This window comes from Psammomys obesus, unplaced genomic scaffold, assembly GCF_907164565.1.
Source record: "Psammomys obesus unplaced genomic scaffold, mPsaObe1.curated_primary_1811, whole genome shotgun sequence".
NCBI classification, from domain to species: domain Eukaryota; kingdom Metazoa; phylum Chordata; class Mammalia; order Rodentia; family Muridae; genus Psammomys; species Psammomys obesus.
In genome coordinates this window covers 24972320-24996443 of record NW_026596134.1, presented here as the reverse complement: position 1 = coordinate 24996443, position 24124 = coordinate 24972320, and the positions used below count along the sequence as shown (strand labels likewise).

At 39.8% G+C, this 24124-nt stretch overlaps 1 protein-coding gene across 3 annotated transcripts in view; it reads left to right on the top strand.

Moving 5' to 3' along the window:
• Ylpm1 (YLP motif containing 1) overlaps positions 1 to 24124 on the top strand; it is a 70515-nt gene that overhangs the window by 26432 nt on the left and 19959 nt on the right. For 2 of the 3 annotated variants that reach the window (XM_055592960.1, XM_055592961.1), the window contains exons 5-13: positions 4528 to 6633; positions 9657 to 9774; positions 14732 to 15152; positions 16026 to 16118; positions 16339 to 16528; positions 17162 to 17280; positions 18406 to 18560; positions 23626 to 23688; positions 23950 to 24069. In XM_055592960.1, the coding sequence (XP_055448935.1) occupies positions 4528 to 6633; positions 9657 to 9774; positions 14732 to 15152; positions 16026 to 16118; positions 16339 to 16528; positions 17162 to 17280; positions 18406 to 18560; positions 23626 to 23688; positions 23950 to 24069 (3385 nt within the window). The remainder of the gene's footprint in view (positions 1 to 4527; positions 6634 to 9656; positions 9775 to 14731; positions 15153 to 16025; positions 16119 to 16338; positions 16529 to 17161; positions 17281 to 18405; positions 18561 to 23625; positions 23689 to 23949; positions 24070 to 24124) is intronic. The other variant, XM_055592962.1, reaches the window with a different exon arrangement.

The following is a 24124-nucleotide window of genomic DNA, read 5'->3' as shown; positions in this document are numbered from 1 at the left end:
TGGAGTGTTTCAGGATATAGGGGAAATCATTAAGAATCTCAGTTTTTGTAAGTCTAAATGACAGTTGCAAGATAATATACACATTACTCTTTTTTTTCTTACATTTATTATGTCTTTGTGTGGGAGTGGAGATTAGAGGACAGTGTGCTGAAATTGGGTCTTTTCTTCTATCATGTGAGTCCCAAAGATAGCACGTGAGGTTAGTGACAGCACATTTACCTCATGAGCTGCCTCACTGGCCCCTTCTATTTTTGTTTGTTCATTGGTAGGCCTAGAAGGAAAACTGTTATGAAATATGCTTTTATATATAGTTAGGACTGTTAAAAAAATTTTTTAAACTAAAACAGTATACATGAATGAATGCTAAGGGTTAATGATATCTTGGGGGGGGGCGTCCATTTTTTATTTTATATGTATGTATGTTTTGCCTGTATTTACGTGTACTAGATGGTGTCTGGTACTTTTTGGAGGATCGGGGAGGAGGATTGAGTCCAGTTTTCTCTGTGTAGTCCTGGCCTGCCTGAAACTGTGGTAGACCAGACTGGCCTTGAGCTCAGAGATCAACCTGCCTCTGTCTGCCGAGGGCTGGGTTGAAAGGCATGTGCCACTAGACCTGCTATGCCTGGTACTACCAGAGTTTAGAAGATGGTGTCGGAGCCACCATATGCCTTCTGGTAACTGATCCTGCGTCAGTTGTAAGAGCAACAAGTTCTCTTAACCACTGAGTTTTCTCTCTAGTCCAGTGGCTCTCAACTTCCCGAATGCTTCAACCATTTAATACAGTCCTTCATAAAATTATTTCATTGCTACTTCATAGCTGTAATTTTGCTACTGTTAGGAATTGTTATGTAAATAATTTGATATGCAGTGTATCAAAGGGGTTGTTACCCACAGGTTGAGAACCAGTGCTCTAACTCTTGTGGCTACACAGTGACACCACTATTAAATTGCCCGTGGTTTGGTAAATAACTCTCAATCTATGCTCATCCAGGAAGTCCTAATTAATCTCGGTGGCATGCACACGGATATGAAGGAACAGGTAATGGTTAGAAAGAAGGGGTTCACTGGAAGTGGGTGGGGCAAAAGAAGGTAATGGGAGATATATGTGGTCAAAATACTTAATAAATGATAGAAATTGTTGTTGTTGTAAGGAGTATATTCTTAGAAAGATGCATGTCCCATCATTGGTGTTCTCTTCGTCATCCAGTAGTTGAGCAGGGTTTCCCTGCTGGGCTATTCAGGTCTCAATTTCGAACTGAGTGTAGCAAGCAGGGTTTATCAGTACTTTCTCAGTACAATGCTTAGCACTTTCCACAATTTGTTCCCCTGAATGTCACATGATAGCCACACTGTTGAAATGTGTTTACAGTCCAACTCTAGAATGGCGTGCCATCTCCTGGTGAATAAATCTCTATTTTTATAAGTTGGTAATTTCTGGTACAGAATGATTGGCTCTTCCTGCTCTGAGCAGTCCCTCTTAAGAGTGGAGTACAGAGTTTGGGTGCTAAGTATCAGGTTTTCCTTGGGCTTTGTCTACCTTGGCCTTGGTTCTTTCTTCCAGGCCTGGATTACAAGCATCTTCCCTTCCAAGACCATTAACCACCACACACTTGAGTGGCTTGTTATACCTTTTATTTTTGGGAAACTGAGGAGACATTTTAACTCCTGTCTTCCCTCCACATCTCTGGTAATTAGGAATATTGACCCTATGGATTCTGCAGGCAGCCAGTCACATTTTTACTTTAGCCTTACCTGATACCAGCACAGTTTTTCAGAAAGTTGCTGCTTGTAACATTTTGTTGTTGTTGTTGTTGTTGTTTGTCTTCCAGAGTTTTAAAACAAGGGCCAAAAATCTAGCTCAGTTGGCAGAGTATTTCTCTAGCATGTACAGGCTCTGGTTGAACCTCAGCAACTCCACAAACTGGAATGCTGGACTCCGCCTGTATATAATCCCTGCATTGGGGAGGTGGGGCAGGAGGATTAAAAGTTATCCTTGGCTACATAAGGAGTTCAAGGCCAGCCTAGGCTAGAGACTCTGTCTATAAAGACAAAGCAAAACAAAAATTTTAAAATACCTCAAACTCCGGTTTACTAACTTCTCTTTACTGTGGGTTTATGTATGCTCTACTTTCTTGTGGTAGGTTTGTAAAATATCAGCCAGGTCGGCTGAACTTCATTTCTTAGAATTCCTTTCTATGTATGTTTTTGATTGCACTGGTCCATAGGGAGATGTTTATACCTAGTATGACAACCCAAACTACTCTTAATTCTTAACTTGAAAAGAGGTCTTTGGCATAGTGTTCACTTCTTGCTGATCATACTCTTTAATGCTCTGAGCTTTACTAGCATATAAAGCTTATTGCTAACATATCTTCTATTAGATGACAGAAGAGAAAGCAAATAAACCAAAAATATTTGGCTAAATCTTTGCGTACATGTTATTGAACTAATAAATACTCATAACTCTTAAAGTTATGAGCATGGTTATATACATACAAGGCCAAAGGATATCCTGGAGCTCAGATTATAGGCATTTATGAGCTGTAGACATGGGTTCTGTGAACTGAACTCAGGTCATCTGCAAGAACAGTATATGCTCTTAAGTGCTGAGCCATCTCTCCATCCCTTAGCATTCTTATTTCTACAACTGGTCATGTGGTCTTAGGTCTTAGGTCTTATACCTAGCTTCTTTTGGCCACCATTCCACATCCCCTTTACTCTCAGCAGGCACCTCAGCTGATCATGATTCTTTGTTGATCCACAGAGAGAGGGTCAAGGCCTCTGTTTTTAAATTGTTGTTGTTGTTGTTGTTGTTGTTCTGTGTGTGCCTATGGAGGCCAGAAGAGGATTCCTTGGGACTGGAATTGCAGGTGGTTGTGAGTTACTTGACATGGGTTCTGGAAACCAACTCTGGCTCTTTGTAAGAGCAGCTGTCACTCTTAACTGCTAAGCCATCTTCTAAAGCTATTTTGTGGGTGTGTCTTTGAGTGGTGTGTGATGTATATGTGGATGCGTAAGTGGGTATATGTATGTGTGAGTGTCTGTCTTTTATTTATATTTATTGAGGCAAAGTCTCTCACTGAACCTAGAACGGGCTAATCTGGCTAAGTTAGCTAGCCAGTTTGTATTGACCAGTTGAATTAATCAATCTTACAGAGATCCAAAGGCAGAAGTCTTTAACAGATTAGAAATGTATTCTCTCAGGATTTATACCGTGGCTTAGGAGCTTGGGTTTCTTGTGGTTTGCTTCACCATCTCTTTGTGCATTGCCCTTAGTTACATAATGAGTGTCGTTGTTTGGAAGCAGCATTAAAAAGTACAAAGAGGAGGGTAGTAAGCCTTAATATATACAGGGACAATCCAGAAAGATGTGTCAGTTATTTTCAGTCCTTTTGCTAGAGCGTGCAAGTTCTAGCTACAAGAGAGGGTGAGAAGAGTTCTACAGTAGACTGAAAGTGGGGAGGTGGGATTAGAGTTGGAATGGGGGACTGAGTATTGGAGATAAGAGGTAGTAACTGCCATATAAGGCAAACAAGCAAGCTCTTCTGGAGACTGACAGATGTCTGCCTCTCTACCTTAGTCCTTAGCATGCTGTCTTTCTAGTCGTCCTTTTCTACCTCCCTCTGCTTCAGCCACACCAAACCATTTGTGTTTCCAAAGATGATATGTGTTTCTCTGCCTTTTCCCCTTTCTTACTGCTTTATTAGTCTGAGGTACCCTTGCCATACTATTTCTCTTATCTACTAACACTGACATCTCAGAAGTTGCCTTTCACATCTGAAGTGAAGCATCTGTGCCCTATAAACCCTTGTAGGGCAGTACTCCTCTCACCTGACTGCCCTGTTGACACTTTATCTACCCTTATGTTTTTTTTTTATTTGATTGTTGATTCTGAGGGCCTCAACAACATTATATTATGTCTTAATGGGTAGTGTACTGCCTATTGGAAGAAATGTTCTTTAATTAATGAGTGGTCCATAGCAAACAAATTCCTGTCTAGAATTTGACAAACTTCAGAGAACATTTTAAAATATGCTTGGTGTGTGTGTGTGCACGTGTGTTGATGACATTTGTTAATCAAGGTCTTAGTGATAGCTCCTACAATATTTATAATTATATTGCATTTTCCTGTTAATTGTTCCATATATAGTTTTTAGTTTTGATTTAACTCTAAAAGTACTCATGGTTGTGGTTTGTTTTTTTTTTTCTGTTAAAAAGGAGTGGACTATTCCATGTACCAAGGCACAGTACTTGTAATTGCTTTTTAACAGTTCAGTAGATCAGTACTTGCTGCAGATTGGTTGAAGAGAGTTAGATAATGCTGACATGATTTCTAAATCTAGACCTAAAGTCTTCCAAGCACTGCTGCCTTAACATTCAGTTTCTGATAGGTGACATGGGATTTGCTAATGACTGAGTCACTGTTATAAACAAAATCTAAGGCAAGAGTGCCTTAAATAATCTTACATGGAGAATTTTCTTTTCCTGCTTTACTGTCTTGAGTAATATCTTTTGTTTTACTTGTAGATTTGATGGTCCTCGAAGATTTGAGGATTTAGGGTCAAGGTGTGAAGGACCGAGACCCAAAGGGCCTCGTTTTGAAGGAAATCGCCCCGATGGGCCAAGACCCAGATATGAAAGTCACCCAGCAGAGGGCACTAAAAGCAAATGGGGAAGGATCCCCCGGGGTCCAGCATCTCAATTTTATATAACTCCCAATACATCCCTAAGTCCTCGACAGAGTGGACCACAGTGGAAAGGCCCCAAAGCAACTGTTGGAGAGCAGCAACAGCAGCAGCCTAAGCCACAAGCAGAACCTCTTTCAGGAAACAAAGAACCATTAGCAGACACAAGTAGTAACCAGCAGAAGAATTTTAAAATGCAATCAGCTGCATTTTCCGTTGCTGCAGATGTCAAGGATACCAAGGCGGCTCAGTCAAATGAGAATCTAAGCGACTCTCTGCAAGAGCCACCTAAAAGCCAAGTGTCGGAAGGGCCCATAGAGCCCTCTAATTGGAACCAGAATTCTCAAAGTATGGAGACTGAAATGGACAAAGCCCACAGTGTTGCTCAGCCTGTGTCCCTTGCAAATAAACCTGTACCTACTCAATCTACCTTTTCCTCAAAAATAGGGAGCATAAAGGGAGGAGCAGCAGCAGCATTGACTGCAGATAATGATTTCAAACCTTTGGGTGTTGGTTTGCCTCACTCAGAAAACAACCAAGAGAAAGATCTTCCTCAGCCAGACAGCAGAGAAAGTAGATTAGAAGGCAATAAAGCCAGCATCTCATCCTACAGAGGTCCTGGGCAAAACAGAGTGGAAGATACACGAGATAAAGGACTAGTAAACAGAGGCCGTGGCCAGACAATTAGTCGAGGTCCAGGGCTGGTCAAGCAAGAAGATTTTCATGATAAGATGATGGGTAGAAGAGAAGATAGTCGTGAGAAAACCAGCAGAGGAGAAGGCAGCCGGGACAGGGTGTTGGTGAGGCCGGGAAGCAGTCGAGATAAAGTACCAGGTGGCTTACAAGATGGCCAGGACAGTAGAGCTAGCAGCCGAGAAAGGGGGCCACCTCGCAGTGCTGGTAGTCAGGAGAGAGGACCTCCTCGAAGGGCTAGAAGTAGAGAGAGAGTACCTGCCCAAAGAGCTGGGAGCAGGGAGAGGGGACCACCTCGGGGGTCAGGCAGTCGAGAAAGGGGTCTAGGGAGGCCAGATTTTGGTCATGATAGAGTTCCCTTTAGACCAGAACCAGGAGATGGTGGGGAGAAAATGTATCCTTATCATCGAGATGAACCTTCTAGGGCTCCGTGGAACCGAGGAGAAGAGAGAGGACATGAAGAGTTCCCATTAGATGGTAGAAATGCTCCAATTGAGCGAGAAAGACTTGATGACTGGGATAGAAAGAGATACTGGAGAGAGTGTGAACGTGACTATCAAGATGACACACTAGATCCATACAGCAGAGAGGACAGATTCTCAGCACCACCATCTCGGTCTCATGATGGCGACAGGCGAGGCCCTTGGTGGGATGACTGGGAAAGAGATGAGGATATGGATGAGGGTTACAGCAGGGAGATGGACAGGGACTTAGACAGAGATGTGGATCGGATTAGAAGACCCATGGACATGTATGATAGAAGTGTGGATAATGAGTGGGACAGAGATTATGAGAGACCACTGGATGAACAAGAATCACAGTTTCGTGAACGCGATATTCCATCTCTTCCACCTTTACCACCCCTCCCACCTCTTCCACCTTTGGATAGATATCGGGATGATAGATGGAGAGAAGAAAGAAATCGAGACCATGGGTATGACCGAGATTTCCGTGATAGGGGTGAGTTAAGGATTCGAGAGTATCCGGAAAGAGGAGATACATGGCGGGAAAAGCGAGACTATGTTCCTGACAAAATGGACTGGGAAAGAGAACGGTTGTCAGACAGATGGTACCCATCTGATGTGGATAGACATTCCCCCTTGGCGGAACATATGCCATCCTCACATCATTCCTCTGAAATGATGGGTTCTGAAGCAAACTTAGACTCTGACCAAGGCCTTGGAGGGGTAATGGTTCTCAGTCAGAGGCAGCACGAAATCATTTTGAAAGCTGCACAAGAATTGAAAATGCTTCGGTAAGTTCACTCCTTAAGATCGTTTCTTTTAGTTGAAACAGATTTTTCATACTGTTTTTTTGTAAATGAAGTGCGGTTTTATGTTGTTGTGTTGTTTTTTTTTCAAGACAGGGTTTCTTTGTGTAGCCTTGGCTGTCCTGGAACTCACTCTGTAGACCAGGCTGGCCTTGAACTCAGAGATTCGCCTGCCTCTGCTGGGACTAAAGACATGCGCCACCACCGCCCGGCTAAGTGAAGTGTTTTTAATGGAACCCTTTAAACTCTGTTTCTTATCATGCTTTGAATTTATAATTCTGTTATTCAGTGTGGTTTGGGGTTAGGATGGGTATTTGGAAATTGTGTTAATTATGCACACCTATCCTAGGATGTGCAAATTGATTGCTGTTCTTGGCCTTTGTAGATGTGTTGCTGTTGAGTGTGCATGTCTAAAGAGTTAAACCTCCCTCTTTCAGGACACTGGTTTCATGGGGCTTTGTGTATTGAGCAGTCATTGTTTTCAGCAGGCAGCTTCTGTTCTTTGGCATTGGATCTCATAGGCTTCACAGTCTCTAGTCTTTGATGTACTGGTGGAAAATGCCTTATTTTTCTCTGCTGGAGGTACAGATGGTTTACCTGGGAGCGTCTTCAGAGTTTTCTGACAACTGATAACTTTGGGGGATGTTCATCTTTGATTTTAACTGGAACCAGGTTTTTCTTCCTGTATTTTCATTGTGAGGTTTGATTTTTTTTTTTTTTAACCTGTGATCAGCTGTGTGGGCATTATGTAATGTTCTTTGTATAGCTGCAGTAGTAAGGTTTCATTATTTTTGTTTGTTTTTTTTTTTTTTCCAAACAGGTTTTTGAGAAAATAAATGGTTAAGTTTTGATAGCTTCTACTGTGTTTGTTTCATCTTTCAATTCTGGTCTATATTTGTGAGTTATATCTAATAGAAGTTGTAACTGAAACATTAGTACTAGAAAAATGTGGCAGAACATAACTATATGTAAAAATGAAAGACTGACGGTTCCAGATGGCGAAATGGTTTCTTTGATGTATAGAAAAGTCTGAGGTAGTCCCCTACATTACTCAAGAGCATGCTGTGAGACTTACTGTAGAACATTTAGCTTCTTGCTTCTAAATTGTGGCCATTTTAAAATTTACACCTACTCTGTGCTGGACACTGCATCCTAACCTTGTCTGTCTAAAGGCTTGCAAAGAATACTATCATTCCCATTTTACAAATAACACTAAGACTTGGTAAAGTTCACTTGGCTATTAAATGCAGACTCAGAATTTGAACTGTGTCTTACTCTGAAATTATGTTTTTATGGAGAACATAAAACCGATTAGTGATTGGTTACTAAACTGACAACTTCTTTACTTTCCTTACTTAAAATTGCTTTTTCATGCATTGTTGCTTTGCATAGAATTGCTGGATGAAAGGTGCTGCTTATTCATCCTCTTTTTCCTTCAACCTCTTCCAAGGCAACCAACCCTAATCAAAATATAAGGAATAATGGATAACAGGGATCATAGTTAAGAGCACATCGGTTATATTATGCCTTTATAAAAACAAGGAGTATCGTAAGCAATATTTACATGAAAGAGTAAAAAGCCTTATATACTTTGTGGCCGTTTGGGTCACAATATTGAATATAGAAATACTGTAAAAATTCTGGAAAGGTTGAAGTGGATATTGTAAATATAGAAGATGGGAGTTATTAAAAAAATGTAAAGATTAGGATAAACAAAGGAGTATATGATTAATCGTTAAGAATACAGAGTATCAATTTTAAGAATATATGCTGTTGAGTGTTCTCATCATCTAAAGCAGATAGTAAACTAAAATGCTCTCAAGAGTCAACAGAGTTGGGCTGGAGAGATGGCTTAGTGGTTAAGAGTACTGACTGCTCTTCCAGAAGTGCCATGTTCCATACCTAGCACCCACATGGCAGTGAACAACTTTCTATAGCTCCAGTTCCAAGAGGATCCCCGCCCTCTTCTGGCCTCCATGGGTACTGCATGCACATCGTACACAGATACATGTGCAGGCAAAACATACACAAAATAAAAGTAAATGACGTAAAAAAATTTGTTTTCCAGATAGTGTTTGTATAGCCCTGGCCGTCCTGGAACTTACAGAGATCCGCCTGTCTCTGCCTCTCTAGTGCTGGGATTAAAGGCCTGTGCCACCACCACCCAGCATGATACTACTACTACTACGACTATTATTATTATTATTATTATTATTATTATTATTATTATTATTATTATCATCATCATTTTAAAAATAAAAGAATTAGACAAGTAACAAACATGAATGAAAGTAGGCCAGGAGGAACTCTGGGGTGGGGTGAGGATTGTGATGAACTGCTTCATCTAACATGGTCAGTCATGACTCCACACAGCTAGTTGTTGACCTGGGAGAATGTAGGCCTAATACTACTTATAACTCTTTAAAAACTCAAATTTCTATGTAAAATATTTTCTTGGTAAATAATGACAGATAATTCCAGTTTTAAAAGCACTGATGTGAGAGCCAAGTGTGGTAGTACCTTGTAATCCAAGTACTTGAGAAGGGAAGTGATGAGGTCAGAGTTAATTTGGCCAGTTTGAGCCCACCCTGAGTACCTGAAACCTTCATCCCCATCGCCCAGACAAAACAAGCCTCTTCAAAAGCCTAAAAACACCTTCTTAGACAGTATTTTGTAACTTACAGAGTATTGAAAAAAATTAGCACGAAAAAATTGGGGATTGGTTAAAAGAGAACCATGATAGGTAGATAATATACTTTTGAGGCAGGTTGTAGAATCGGTCTTTGAAGATCATTGATAATTTATGATATAGGTCTTAGATGGCTGATGGGTTAGTTGGGTAAAAGCAAGAGAATGTTACCACAGAGTTGTTGTATAGGCTCTACATAGAGTTTTAGGGTAAAGTTTTTAGGTGTTTTTCTTATGTTTTTTTTTTTAAACTTGGTTTTAAGCATAGTTGTTTAGGGATGATGTAAACATGCTTTAAGTACAATTTCATTTGTTTACAGAGAACAGAAAGAACAGCTTCAAAAGTTGAAAGACTTTGGGTCTGAGCCACAGATGGTTGACCATCTACCACCCCCGGACTCAAGATTACAGAATACATCAAGACCTGGGATATATCCGGTATGGGAAAATGTGTGCTCAGAAAATGAAATGCTTTTAACTGTGTGTATTTATATGATGTTGGATTTTAGTTTTGTTTTGGTTTTTAAAACAGTGTTTGTCTGTGTAGTCAGTCCTTTGGCTGTCCTGGAACTTGCTTTGGAGACCAAGGTTGCCTAAAACTCAGAGATCTGCCTAACTCTGCCTTCAGAGTGCTGGAATTAAAGGCATGGGCAATCAACACCTGCTGATGGGATGTTGGATTTTTAAATTCCAATAAGCATAAATTTTCATTGTAAAAACATAGATTTTGGAAAAGTAAAAGCTTTGAACATCTCTAACAGTAGTCACACAGATTCAAGAATGACTTCTTTGCCTCAGCTTTGACAAACAGACCGAGCACACCTGACCTTTGTAGCTTCCTGTTCACTGGATTCAGCGCTAGGTACTATAGTCTCCTCAGAATCCCTACATTTTAAAAGTACGGGGGCTGGCAAGCTGGCACTGCTGCCAAGCTAATAGCCTGAGCTTGACTGTACGTTTTTATTGTATGCTGTATCTACTCTTGTGGGGCAGTGCTTCCTGTTTGTGCACACATGGAGTCCAGAGTTCAACTTGAGTTAGCTTCCTCTTTGAAATGTTTGTTTATGATTCTGTTTTGTGTATTTGGGGATAGGGGTGCATGCCATAGTACCCATGGGAAGAGCAGAAGATAGCTTTGAAGAGGTGGTTCTTTCCTTCTACAGTGTGGCTCCCCGACATCCAACTCCAGTTCTTAGCTTGGCTGCTGGTATCATCTTGCTTGCCTTTGTGCTTTAAAAAAGAGGGGGATTGGGAAAGAGTACAGCACGGAGGACTGATTCCAGTGCATTGCTCCCAGAGTGTCTTCATGTACCTAAGTGAGAGAAATCTCCAGCCCTTGCTACTTTTTAAATTATTACTGTTCTTAGATTTGTTTAGTATGTGTGTGAATGTTTTGCCTGCATGTATGTATGTGTACTGCGAGCTTGCATGCTACCCATGAAGGTCAGAAGAGGATGAAGATACAGATGGTTGTGAGCCTCCATGTGGGTGCTGGGAATCAAACCTGGTCCTCTGTAAGAGTAACAAGTGCTTGTAGCCACTGAGCCAGCTCTCCAGTCCCACTGTCTAGTATTGAAGTAATAAATTTGATCACATCAGAGTTCTCTCGCACTCTTGTATTTTGAGCAGTGTCTGTTCTACTCTCGTTTAGACAGTACTAATACGTATTTAGCCAAACAGACATTTTATTGAAAAGACTTTTTTCATGTGTGTGAGAGTATGTCTTTGTGTGTTGACGTTTATGTATATTCTGTGGGTGCCTTCAGAGCTCAGAAAATGATGTCAGATGCTTGGGAGCTAGAAATAAGGGCAGCTTTGAGCCTGATGGTAGCTGCTGTGGACCAAACTCCTAGGTCCTCTGTAAAAACAACAAGCATTCCTAACTGCAGAGCCATCTCTACAGCCCCAAATTCTGTATTCTGTCTACCTATTTTTCTATCTATCGTGTGTGTGTGTGTGTGTGTGTGTGTGTGTGTGTGTGTTCCATGCTGTAGCACATGTATGGAGGTCAGGACAACTTGTAGGAGTTAAATTCTCTCTAAATGACTTTTTTTTTTTTTTTATCTGTTTGGTTTTGCTTTTTTTTTTGTTTTTGTTGTTGTTGAAACAGGTTTTTTCTGTGTAGTCCTGGCTGTCTTGGAACTCACTCTATAGACTAGGCTGGGCTTGAAGAGATCTGTCTACTGCTATTTGATATCATGCCTGGTCTTCCAAACACTTTTTAAAAACATCAGCTTTACCATGCTGCTTCTGCTGAGGATGCAGCTCATTTGGTAGAGCTCTTACCTACCAAGTATGCATGAAGCCCTGGGTTCAATCTCCAGTACCACATAGAACTGGGCACGGGAGCACATGCCTATAATCCCAGCTCTTGGGAGGTAGAGGCAGGAGGATCAGAAATTGTAGAGTCATTTTTTGCTGCATAGTGGCTTCAAAGCCAACCTGTGCTTTATAAAACCCTGACTAAAAGAAAATTTTTCAGTGTTTTCCAGTCACTCTCAGATTACAATCCACTTTTCAATAGTGTTTTATGTTTTTCCTGCACTAGCCTGACCCCTGCTGTCCACTGCTTGCTACTAAACTCTCCCGGGCCATGGTTCTGAGAGTGCTGCAGTCTTCCGCTTGGCGACACCTTACATGTGTGCATTGTTCTGTCCTCCTCTCCATGTGGCTAGTTCTTGTTTCAATCCAGGAGTCAACCCTTTCTGTTCTCCACGTCTAACGGTGGTGGTCCCCATCAGTGTTTAGCAGACTGTTTATCAGGCAGTGCTCCCGGCAGTATTTATCACTGTTCTTTGATTTTTTGTTTTCTTGTCATCATCTTTTCTTTCTAAAATGAGCCCTGAGGATTAAAACTGTCTTTCATCTTCATGTCTTACAGCAAGTGGGTAGAATGTCTAGATCAGCCGTTCTCAACCTGTGGGTTGCAACCCCTTTGGGAGTCACATATCAGATATTCTTCATGTCAGATGTTTACATTATGATCCATAACTAGCAAAATTATACTAATGAAGTAGCAGTGGAATGAATTTATGGTTAGGGTTACCACATGTGAGGAAATTTTTTGAAGGTCACAGCATTAGGAAGGCCCTAGATTGTAGACGTACATTTTTGTTCATCTGACAAACCACGCTTCCCATATTGCTACATTTTACTATTTTAATACACAGTAATTCATTGAACCATTCTATTTATGTTGGATATTGTAATCTTCCATGATTTTTAATGTAAGTTCAATGAATTTCTCTGTTAGCAGGTTTTATTTTGGATATCTCAAATTCTAAAGTGGGATACTTCAGTCAAAAATAAGATATTCTCTCTGCTCAAATAATGTTGCTTTTTTTAAATCTATACCTCCCAGACACAGCCAGAGACAATTAGTCCCATACTTGTTAATAAAATTAAGTGTTGAGCTGGGTGTGGTGGCATATACCTTTAATCCTGGTGCTGGAGAGGCGGAGGCAGGCGGATCTGTGTGAGTTCAAGGCCAACCTCATGTTAATTAATATTCCTTACATATTAACAATTCCATTTTTACTCCAAAGCCTAATTTTATTTATTCTTAAAATGTTTCTTTTTTAAGATTTACTTATTTTTAGTTTTATGAGTATGAGTATTTTTCTGCATTTATGTATATACAAATGTGCTTCATGTGCATAGAGGCTAGGAAAGAATGATAGATCTTTTGGAACTGAAGTTACAGATGTTTGTGAGCTGCCTTGTGGTTGCTGGCACCAGAATAAGTGCTCTTAACCAGTGATTTATCCAGCCCCAAAAGTCTAATTTTAAAGCACAGCCTATAGATGTGTAAATTCTTAATTCAGAAATAATAATTACTGTCGGCTTTCATAGGTCCAAAAAAGCTGTCAGTGAAAAATAAATAAACCACAACCAAGGGACTAAAAGACATGGGAAGTGTTTGAATTGGGCATTTTACTGACTGAACAGTTTCCTCAGCCCCTCACTGATTTTTAAACTAAATTCACCGAACATCTGTCACTATAATCTAATTTTAAAACACCTTATTCGAGTAAAATATCTGTGTTAGTTTATAGTTCTTTCTTAACCCCAAACAGCCTAGAGTACACTTTCTGTCTCTGTAGTTTTACCATACCTAGCTAGAGTTATAAAAGCTTCATATGTTAATAAATTCAATTATTTTATTACGAATGCCTTTTCCATTTTTTTTTCCTTTTCTATGACCTGTCTTCATCTTCCTGTTGTCTTTGTGCATGTGTATGCACATGGGTACACGTGTACATATGTGTAGAAGCCACTGGTCAACCTTAGTTATTGATCCTCAAGTAACTGTGCACTTGTTTTTTAGAGGTTGATATCTTGATTTCTCATAGACCTGGGCTCACAGTTTGGCCAGGCTTCCTGGCCAGAGAAGCCCCAGGACCTGCCTATCTATTCTTCCCCAGTTCTAAGATTATAAACAAGACCCACCATTTCCAATTTTTTAAAAAGCATTTACTTATTTTTATTTCAAGTAAGTATTTTGTTTGTATGTATGTGTGTGTACATGTGCTCAAAGGTCAGAAGGTATTAGGTCACATAGAACTGGAGTCACAGATGGTTGTGAGCCACTGTGTGGGTGGTGGATTCAAGTATTGAGATTAGAGCCATATACCATCATGCCCCTGTGGAGGGGAGTGCATTTGTTTATGTTTTGAATTATGTACATTGTGGGGTAGATTTATGCTTGTAGGTGCCCACAGAGACCAGAGTTCTTTCTTAGATCCTCCTAGAGCTGAAGTTACAGATGGTCTGTTCAGCATGGGTACTAGGAAATGAATCTGTGTTCTCTGCTAGAGCGGTGAGTGATCAGTGAGCTATCTCCCCAGTGCCTACTAGTATCTTTAAAAATACAAAAGCTTGTGCTGGAGAGATGGCTCAGTGATTAAGAACACTGGCTGGGGGCTGAGAGATGGCTCAGAGATTAAGAGTACTTCTTCCAAAGTGCTTCTTCCAAAGGTCCTGAGTTTAATTCCCAGCAACCACATGGTGTCTCACAACCATCTATAATGAGATCTGGTGCCCACTGGCCTGCTGGCATACATGCTGGCAGAACAAACTGTATAAACAATTGAAAAAGAAAAAAAAAAAAAAAACACTGGCTGTACTTCCAGAAGATGGAGGTTCAACTCCCAGCACCCAAATGGCAGCTCATAACTGTCTGTAAATCCAGTTCCAGGGTATCTGATACTCTCACACAGGCAAAACACCAATGTATATTAAAGAAAGAAGAAAAGGAAGGAAGAACACAAAAGCTTTACATTTTGAATATGTATTGTATCTTAGTTTTTTAATTGATTAAAAACCAGATTTTAATTTTTATTGATCTGTGGCAATGTGACAAATAGCATACTAAGCCATTTACTCTCTTCTCTAGCCTCCAGGCTCATATAGACCACCCCCTCCCATGGGTAAGCCACCTGGGTCAATTGTAAGACCCACTGCTCCACCAGCAAGATCATCTGTTCCTATGACTAGGCCTCCTGTGCCAGTACCACCGCCACCTCCTCCACCTCCACCACCACCGCCTCCTCCTCCAGTTATAAAGCCAAAAACTTCATCTGTGAAACAGGAACGCTGGGATGAAGATTCTTTCTATGGGCTCTGGGATACAAATGATAATCAAGGACTGAATTCAGAATTTAAGCGAGACACTGCACCAATTCCATCTGCTCCGGTATTACCACCCCCACCTGTTCATTCTTCCATTCCCCCTCCTGGCCCATTGCCTATGGGTATGCCACCAATGTCCAAACCACCACCAGTACAGCATACAGTTGACTATGGCCATGGCCGAGGTGAGTACTAATGGTGAATTTACAGTTGGGGTTCTACAGGAATTGTTCGGTGATGGTATTAATTGTTTTGGTTTTGTGAGACAGGATCCCGTAGGCAAGACTGGCTTCAGACTCACTATGTAGCAGAGGACATCTGTCCTAGTTAGGGTTACTATTGCTGCAATGAAACACCATGACCAAAGAGCAGGTTGGAGAGAAAAGGGTTTATTTTATTTGGCTTATATTTCCACATTGTAGTCCATTATTGAAAGAAGTCAGGAACTCAAGCAGAGTTTGGAACTTGGAGGAAGGAGCTGATGCAGAGTCTTTGGACGGGCATTGCATACTGGCTTTCTCATGGCTTGCTTAACCTGCTTTCTTAACAGAACCCAGGACCACCTACCCAGGAATGGCATCACCCACAATGGGCCCGGCCCTCCCTCCTTCCTCAGTAATCGCTAGTTAAGAAAATGCCCTATGATTGGATCTTACGGAGACATTTTCTCAATTGAAGTTCCCTCCTTTCAGTTGATTCTAGTTTTTTAAGTTGACAAAACTAGCCAAGACTAATGACCTTTAAACTCTGCTCCTAACCTCCCAAGTTCTGGCATTATAGGTGCATACCACAGCACGTGGCAGGAATTGTTTTTCCAAAGAAGGGATTATAAATTTTTCAAGACACAATCTTGCTGGCCCTGGAACTCATTATGTAGTCCATACTCACCTCAAGCTCTGGGTTCTTTTGCCTCAGCTTCTTGAGTGCTGGAATTATACACATGTACTACCAGGCCAGACTTCTACAGGAATTACTAACTGAGATTTAGTTTTCCTAAGAGTCATGCTTACATTTCATCCCTGTTTTATTTTTTGTTCATTTGTCTTTGTTTTTGCCAGATATGCCTACTAATAAAGTTGAACAGATACCGTATGGAGAAAGAATAACTCTTCGCCCAGATCCATTACCTGAAAGGTCAACCTTTGATGCAGGTAGGATTCCCAGAGAGAAGAGTAATTTTAGGCTTAATTTTAGGGCCTAATTATTACAAGATTTTTCTTTTAGCAAGATTAGTCTAGGCTTTTCCTTTAATATCACTGAAAGATTCTCAAATGTAAGACATTGATTTGTACTACTTTTCAAGTTAAAATTGTTCTTCTTGCTTTAATTTCTAAACATTCTTCTAATTCTTACTTTGTATTGTTTTTCTAGAGCATGCAGGCCCGCATGATCGCTATGATAGAGATAGAGACCGTGAACCTTATTTTGACCGTCAAAGTAATATAACAGATCATCGAGATTTTAAAAGGGACCGAGAGACACACAGAGATAGAGACCGGGATCGTGTTCTTGACTATGAGCGGGATCGATTTGACAGAGAGCGCAGACCCCGAGATGACAGGTATGCACTGAAAAATACCTTTGCTGTATATGTAAAGTATCTTGTGTAAATTCAGGAAAATTCAGTTTTTTGTTTTGGGTTGGGGGGGTATTTGTTTGTTTGTTTATTTTGAGATAGGGTCTCTATGTTATCTAGCTCTGGCTTTTCTGGAACTTGATATGATGACCAGGTTGGCTTCAAATTCAGAGATCCACCTGCCTCTGTCTCTTGAATGGTGAGAGTAAAAAGTCATGTGCCATCATGCCTGGCCAAAAGTCAGCATATTGAAGAGATTTTGTAACTGGTGTACTCTTTTTGTCATGTATAATGTGGAAAAGGAAGAGCAGTTTCTCGGCAAGTACATGCTTGAGTTCTGCTAGCTTGAATTCCAAAGGCTTGAATGGAAATGGGGAGAGCCAAAATGAAGGAATGTTATTGAGAAAATGCAATCAGTACTTAATTTATAGGCAAGCAATTTAGTTTTACAAGTCTTGAAAATTTAAGTAGATGTAAGTGGAAAAGCAAGTTTAAAATTTAAATACAAACTCTGGAGTAACTGCCCATTGAGAGGCTAGGCAGATAGTGATGTTGTGTTACAAAATAGAGACCTTCCAAATGTTCCTATGTTACCAAAAACTCCTGTTACACCCTTAGGAATCAATCATATCGAGACAAAAAAGATCATTCATCGTCCAGAAGAGGAGGATTTGATAGGCCATCCTATGACCGGAAGTCTGATAGACCACCCTATGAAGGCCCAACCATGTTTGGAGGTAGAGTGATGCCTTAAGAACAGTGTTGAAAATGTAAACAAATAGAAGATGTTTTTAATTGTAGCTGTGTATTTAAACATTCACAGTAAACTGTACTTGAAGATTTTTTAAAAAGGTGATAGCATTATTATAAAAAATAATGTAATTAATGAAATAAAATTTAATCCTTATACTATTAAAAGAAATTTTGAAAAACAGAAATAGTCACTAATAATCCCACCATGCACCATACTGAAACTTATATATTCTCTTGTTTTCTCTTTGAGAAATCACTATTTTATTTTTTATTTGTATGGGTGCTTTCCCTGTACCTCATGCATGCCTGGTGCCCAGGGAACCCCTTGAAGTGGAGTTATAGACAGTTGTGATCCACCATGTGGGTTCTGGGAATTGAACCTTGGTCTTCTGAAAGTGCAGCCGATGCTCTTAAGTACTGAATCATCATTCCAGCCCTCTTTTTCTCTTCATATACTTATTTATGAAGTTATAATCAAGAATAAAAGCCAGCAGTTTTTTCCGCTGTCCTAGAGCCTCACATACACGGGGCAAGTTCTCCAATGCTAAGTTGTACTCCTTCCCTAAGTAAAGCTCTCTCTGCTGTGCTTCAGTTTAATGACTCCATCATCTCCTTTTCCCATGTTAGACCTCCTACTGGCTCCATGATATTTCATGGAATTGCTGAAGTATAAGGCCTTTACAGTTAGACATTGAATTTGCTTTTATCTCTTTGTTACCATGAGTTGTACTTAAACTAGAAACTTCTACCCCTTCATAGGAATAAGCTTTTCTAATCAATGACTCTTGCTCTTAAAACATATAGTGAAAGTTATGGCATGCTTTGGCTTATCCAGTAAAATATTTATTCCTTTATGTACTGTTTGTGATTTTTTTCTAGATTTAATATGAGTACAGGTGAATTCCGTATTTCACAGAACAGTGTTTCCCCCAAATATGCCAGTTTTTCATTTTCTTGATTGCCATAGTTTTATGTTATTAATTAAAGCTAAAAGTCACCCTCAACTCATTAGACCTGATTAACTTGTAATTAGGATGAGAATAAAAAGTTATTCCTTTTCATAATGATTACTATGTAAATAATAATGTTATCAACTGCTGGAACTCTAGGAGAACGAAGAACTTACCCAGAGGAACGAATGCCCCTGCCAACTCCTTCCCTGGGCCATCAGCCACCTCCAGCTCCACGGGTTGAGAAGAAGCCTGAGTCCAAGAATGTGGATGACATTCTGAAACCACCAGGCCGGGAGAGCAGGCCTGAAAGAGTGAGTCTATGAGCCTGACTAGTTATTTTTGTAAATCTAGAGATGGTAAGAGAGTCGTTTATTTCTTAATGTCTTGAGTAGATTTCTCCACTTTTCTGCAACATAAAAATATTGTATTTAAAGCCTCATAGTATCTAAAATCAACAGAAAACTCAGATACTGCCTACACTTTAAAATCTTAAAGAAGTTTTAGAATGTTGGAAATTTTCAAATAATGTTAGAAATTTTGGAAATAATGTCGGAAATTAATGTTAGAAAAAAATTTAAAACCGTTTGTGAGAGCTTAATTACTTGCATTTTGTTTTGCTTTATTTTTGTTTTTTGTTTTTTGTTTTTCGAGACAGGGTTTCTCTGTGTAGCCTTGGCTGTCCTGGACTTGCTTTATATACCAGGCTGGCCTTGAACTCAGAGATTGCCCTGCCTCTGCCTGCCTGAGCTAGGATCGAGTCTGACTAATTGCATTTTGAAATGAGGAAAAGTAGATTAGGCTTCATGGTAGATGGAACAAAAAGGGATAATTAGGTTTAATTTCCTGATATAGTCTCTATGTCTATAATCATGCATATAGATACACACACATACATACACTTTGAAATTTGTCTAATATTGAATAATCTTATAATAAATATTTCAGCCAGATAGTAGAATTCCACATACATAGATTAATAGGTCATTGTTATCTAGTCCTTTTTTTTTTTTAATGTGCATGAGTATTTTTGCCTGTTTGTATGTGTGTATACTATATGTATGCCTGGTGCCCACAGAAGTCAGATTCCCTGGGATTGGTATTACAGATGGTTTAGCTGCCGTGTGAGTGCTAGCAATCGAATCCAGGTCCTCTGCAAAAGCAACAGGTGCTGTAACTGCTGAACCATCTCTTCAGCCCTCTCTTTCCCTATTTTTATTTATAGCTATTCCACCTGTCCTGTGGTTATTGTTTGAATGATACAGTAGTTCACCATCTCGTCTCTGGTTGCACTTTCTGCAGATTCACTTATCTGAAGTCAACAGTGATACAATAATTTTAATTAACATATTAAAATTGGTGCCTTGTATGGTGGTACATACCTATAGACCTAGCACTCAGGAGGCAGAGACAGGCAAATCTCTGAGTTCGAAGTCAGCCTTGTCTGTGTACGAAGCCATTATAACTTAAAAGAGAGAGAAATTGCAGAAATAATTGATGAATTTAAAATCGTGCAGTTAGTTATTAGTGACATGGTGAAATATTGCAGTTGAGTCATCTCTTGCCATATCCTCACTTAGTAGTTGTCTTAGTTATCAGATTAACCACCGTGGTGTTGTAGGATTTGAGTATTATCCGTGGTTTCAGCATCTGCCCGGGATCCTTAGAATGTGTATCCAGTGACAAATGCACCTCTGTATGTCTCTTCCCACCCTTTGCTTTCAGCGTGTTTCTGGAATGACATTGATTTTTGTGTCCATGCGCCACCCACTGTACACATGTGGGGGTGAGAGGGAGCTCTGGAGCAGGTCTGTCTACCGTAGTGACCCCGGGGGCAACGAGGCGTCTGTGTGTGTGAACATAAAGAGCACTTCCTGGAGACAGCCTATACTCAAATGCAGTTTGTGTTGCCTTCTTTGTTTTTTTCTTTTTGGTAGTGCTGGAGTTTAAGCCTGTAGCAAGTGCTTTACTGTTGAGTAACACTACCATCCCAGTTTCTACCTTTTGATTAGGTGGTTGTTGTTTTCTTTTGTGGGAGATAGTCTCATGATGTATATTGGACTGGCCTGGAACTGGCTGTGGAGACCAGGCTTCTCTCAGAAATCTGCCTGCCTCTGCATCGCAGGTGCTGGGCTTAAAGGTGTGCACCACCACACCTGGCCTTGATTGGATTATTTAATCCATTTATAGTTAGATATTTTTTTATGTACCTGGTTTTATTTTATTTTTGGCTTGCTCATTTTAACTATAGAAATATGAGTAATTTTTATGTGTTCATCTTGTGCTCATTAACATTGGTGAACTTTTATTTCCAAAGCTTTTTAGCAAATTTGTAGAGTTTTCTGTTTATAAGATTGTCTACAGAATACTTTAACTTTTTTAAGTTGAATGCCCTGTATTTTTCTTGCCTAATTACCCTGGCTGACACCTGCAGTACCTTATTGAGTAGACGTCTTAAAAGTGAACATCTTTGCCTTATTTTTGTCTTAGAAAACATTCCATCTCTTACCATTGAGCATATTGTTAGCAGTAGGTTTTATTTTTTGTGTATGTGGTAAGGCACATGTGCCATAACACATTTATGAAGGCCACAGGGCAACTTGGAGGAGTTGGTTCTCTCCATGTAAGTCCTAGGGATGTAGATGCTAAGACTTGGAGGCAGATGCCTTTACCCTCTGAGCCATCTTGATAGGCCAAGCTGTGAATGCACTTCAAGTTGAGGAAGTTCCTCCTATTCCTACTTTATTGAATATTATTAGTCACAAAAGGTTGTTGGATTTTGTTGCATTTTTTTTCTTTTTACATTAATTAAAATGATGGAATGATTTTTTGTTTTTTTGTGTATTGGCATAATTTAATACATTAATTGGTTTTCATGGCAACTGGTGCTGTTGGGCCAATTATTTTTTCTGTGTTGCTGGATATAGTTTGAAGGTTACACCTGCATTGATAACATCAGAGTTTTCTTATAATATCTTTGCCTGGTTTTAATATCAGTGATGTTGTCCTCATAGTAAAAGTTTGGAATTATTCCTTCTGTTCTTTGAAATACAGTCTCAGAGTATAATAAGCTGGCCTCAAACTTGATATGTAGTCAAGGATGACTTATGACCTTATGAACTTCTGATCTTCCTGCCTCTACCTCAAGGTAGATTGTCACATTCAAGGTAGGTGTCACTAATGCCAGCTTTTATTTTTTTTTATTTATTTATTTTTTTTTAGCCAGCTCTTACTATATATCCTTGGTTGTTCTAGAATTCATTATGTAGGCCAGGCTGACTTCACAGAATCTACCTGGCTCTGCCTCCCTCCTGCTGGATTAAAGGTGTACATTACCACACTTGACTCCCCTGACCTCCTACCCCTACCCCCGTCTTGTTTAACTCTCTAAATTTTCTTTTATTTTTTTTTGTTTGTTTTGTTTTGTTTGTTTTGTTTTTGTCTGTTTCTTAAACAAGTTTGGTCATCCACATCATTTTAGATATTTATTTGAACTGTTATCTTTTTTGTTGGCATGCAGAGCATATGGATCTATTCCTTTGTAATCTCTACATTTTTGTAATATTGGTAATGACATCTCTGTTTTGTTTGTTTGGTTGGTTTTTTTTGAAGACAGGGTTTCTGTGTGTAGCCCTGGCTGTCCTGGAACTTGCTCTGTAGACCAGGCTGGCCTTGAACTCACAGAGATCTGCCTGCTTCTGTCTCCCAAGTGCTGGGATTCAAGGCGTGCACTGCCGCCTGGTGACATCTCTATTTTTTATTATAGTTATTTAAATCTTATTTTTCTTACTTAATCTAGATAAATTAGTTTTGTCATTTTGTTTTTCCAGAGGACTAGCTGTTAGTTTTATAGATTGGGGTGGGGGACCCTGTTTTTTGTTTGTTTGTTTTTTCATTTTAGCTACAATGAAATGCCTGAGACAGGGTTCTTTATAAGGGAAAGATATTTATTTAGTCCATAGTGTAGGAGATGCAAGAGTACAACAGCATCAGAATTTGCTTGGCAATGGTGAGGGCTTTCTGGTTGCCTCAAAACAACATGTGGGGGGGAACCACCTGATGAAACAGGAAACCAGAGAGATTCAAGGATCTGGATTACCATTTTATAACATTCCACTATCAAGGAAGCTATCCAGGCCCCCTCAAGAATTACCCTCATGACCTGATTAACTTCCCACTAATACCCACCCAATAAAAGCTCTATTATCCACTATGCCAGGCTGGCAACCACATTTCCAGCATCTGTGCAGTTTAAGAAAATAATAACCATCTCTAAACCATAAAGTAACTGGCTTTTCTTTTGTTTAGTAGTATCTGCTCTAATCTTTGTTATCTTCCTTCTGTTTTGTTAGTTTTAGCTTGTTCTTTCCTAGCAATTTAGGTAGAAAGCTGGGTTTTCAATGTTAGATCATTTTTCTTAATTTTTCTAAAAAGATGTGTTGGATTTTTGTGTGATAAGTTTTGTCTGTGTATATGTGTGCACACCACATGTGTGCATGGTGCCCACAGAGGTCAGAAGGTGTTGGATCTCCTGGGGCTGGAGTTACAGCTATCATGTGGGTGCTAGAAGCTGAACCTGGTGCCCTTAACTGCTAAGCCATTTCTCAAGTCCACAGAAACGTGTTTTAAAGAGAGTTTTTTCAAAAGGGGACTGGGGGTTTGCCAGCTGAGTGTGCTAGCAGGCCTGACATCTCAGCCGAGCCGTCCCACCAGCCCCGAAATCATTTTTAGTTCTTGATATAGACATCTACATGTAAAATTTCCCTTCAAGGGGACTAGAGATGGCTCAGAGGTTAAGAGCACTGACTGTTCTTCCAAAGGTCCTGAGTTCAGTTCCCAGCAACCACATGGTGGCCTTCAACCATCTATAATGAGACCTGGTGCCGTCTTCTAGTATGCAGATGTACATGCAGACAGAACATTGTATTATTAAAAAATAAATAAATGAATGAATCTTTTTTTAAAGAAAATTTCCCTTCAAATACTTGTTTAGTTTTATCCTCTGAGCTGTGGTCTGATGTGTCTGTTTTCACTCATGTCAGAGTGTTTTATGGTATCTGTTAGGATTTCTTTGAGCCCTGAGTTTTTAGTAGTTTGTTCCACATATTTATGCATTTCCTTTGTTCTGTTTTGGTTTGCTTTGTTTGTTTTTGAGACAAAGTCTGAGGTAAAGTAGGCTAGTTTCAAGAGTCCCTGTATATCTAAGAAATGACCTTGTTCTTCTGACCTTTCTCTATGACCTGAATGCTGAGGTTGCAGGCATGTGCCATGTGCTAGGATGGCACATACGGTTTTTCTGCATGATAGGCACTCTGCCAACTGAGCTACATCCCCAAGCCCTCAGAAAACAAAATCTTTTCCCCGTCTGTTGTGTTTCAGATTGTTGTTATCATGAGAGGATTGCCTGGCAGTGGAAAGACGCATGTTGCAAAACTTATTCGGGTGAGTATGGGAAAGTAAAAGAAGGAAAAAAGGAGTCTTGTGTTAGTGGGCAGTATTTTATTCTTACAGGTATCTCCCATTTGATCAGTTATCGAGGCCCGTAGGTTCTGAGTAGATGTGTTCCTTTTTCCATTTCAGTAAATAATTTTGCTTTTAGTTGATTAGAAACCACCAGAAATTTTTCTTTAGTCACAACTTTAGTGACTTTAGTGTTTGTCAGTTTGATTCATGTTTTAACCTTCTGGGCTGCTGTGTTCTTAGGATAAGGAAGTAGAATTTGGAGGACCTGCACCCAGGGTTTTAAGTCTGGATGATTATTTCATCACTGAAGTAGAAAAAGAAGAAAAAGATCCAGATTCTGGAAAGAAAGTGAAAAAGAAGGTATGATGTAATCCTCCTAGACCCATTGGTGGGATTTTTAGTAAAATATGTTCAG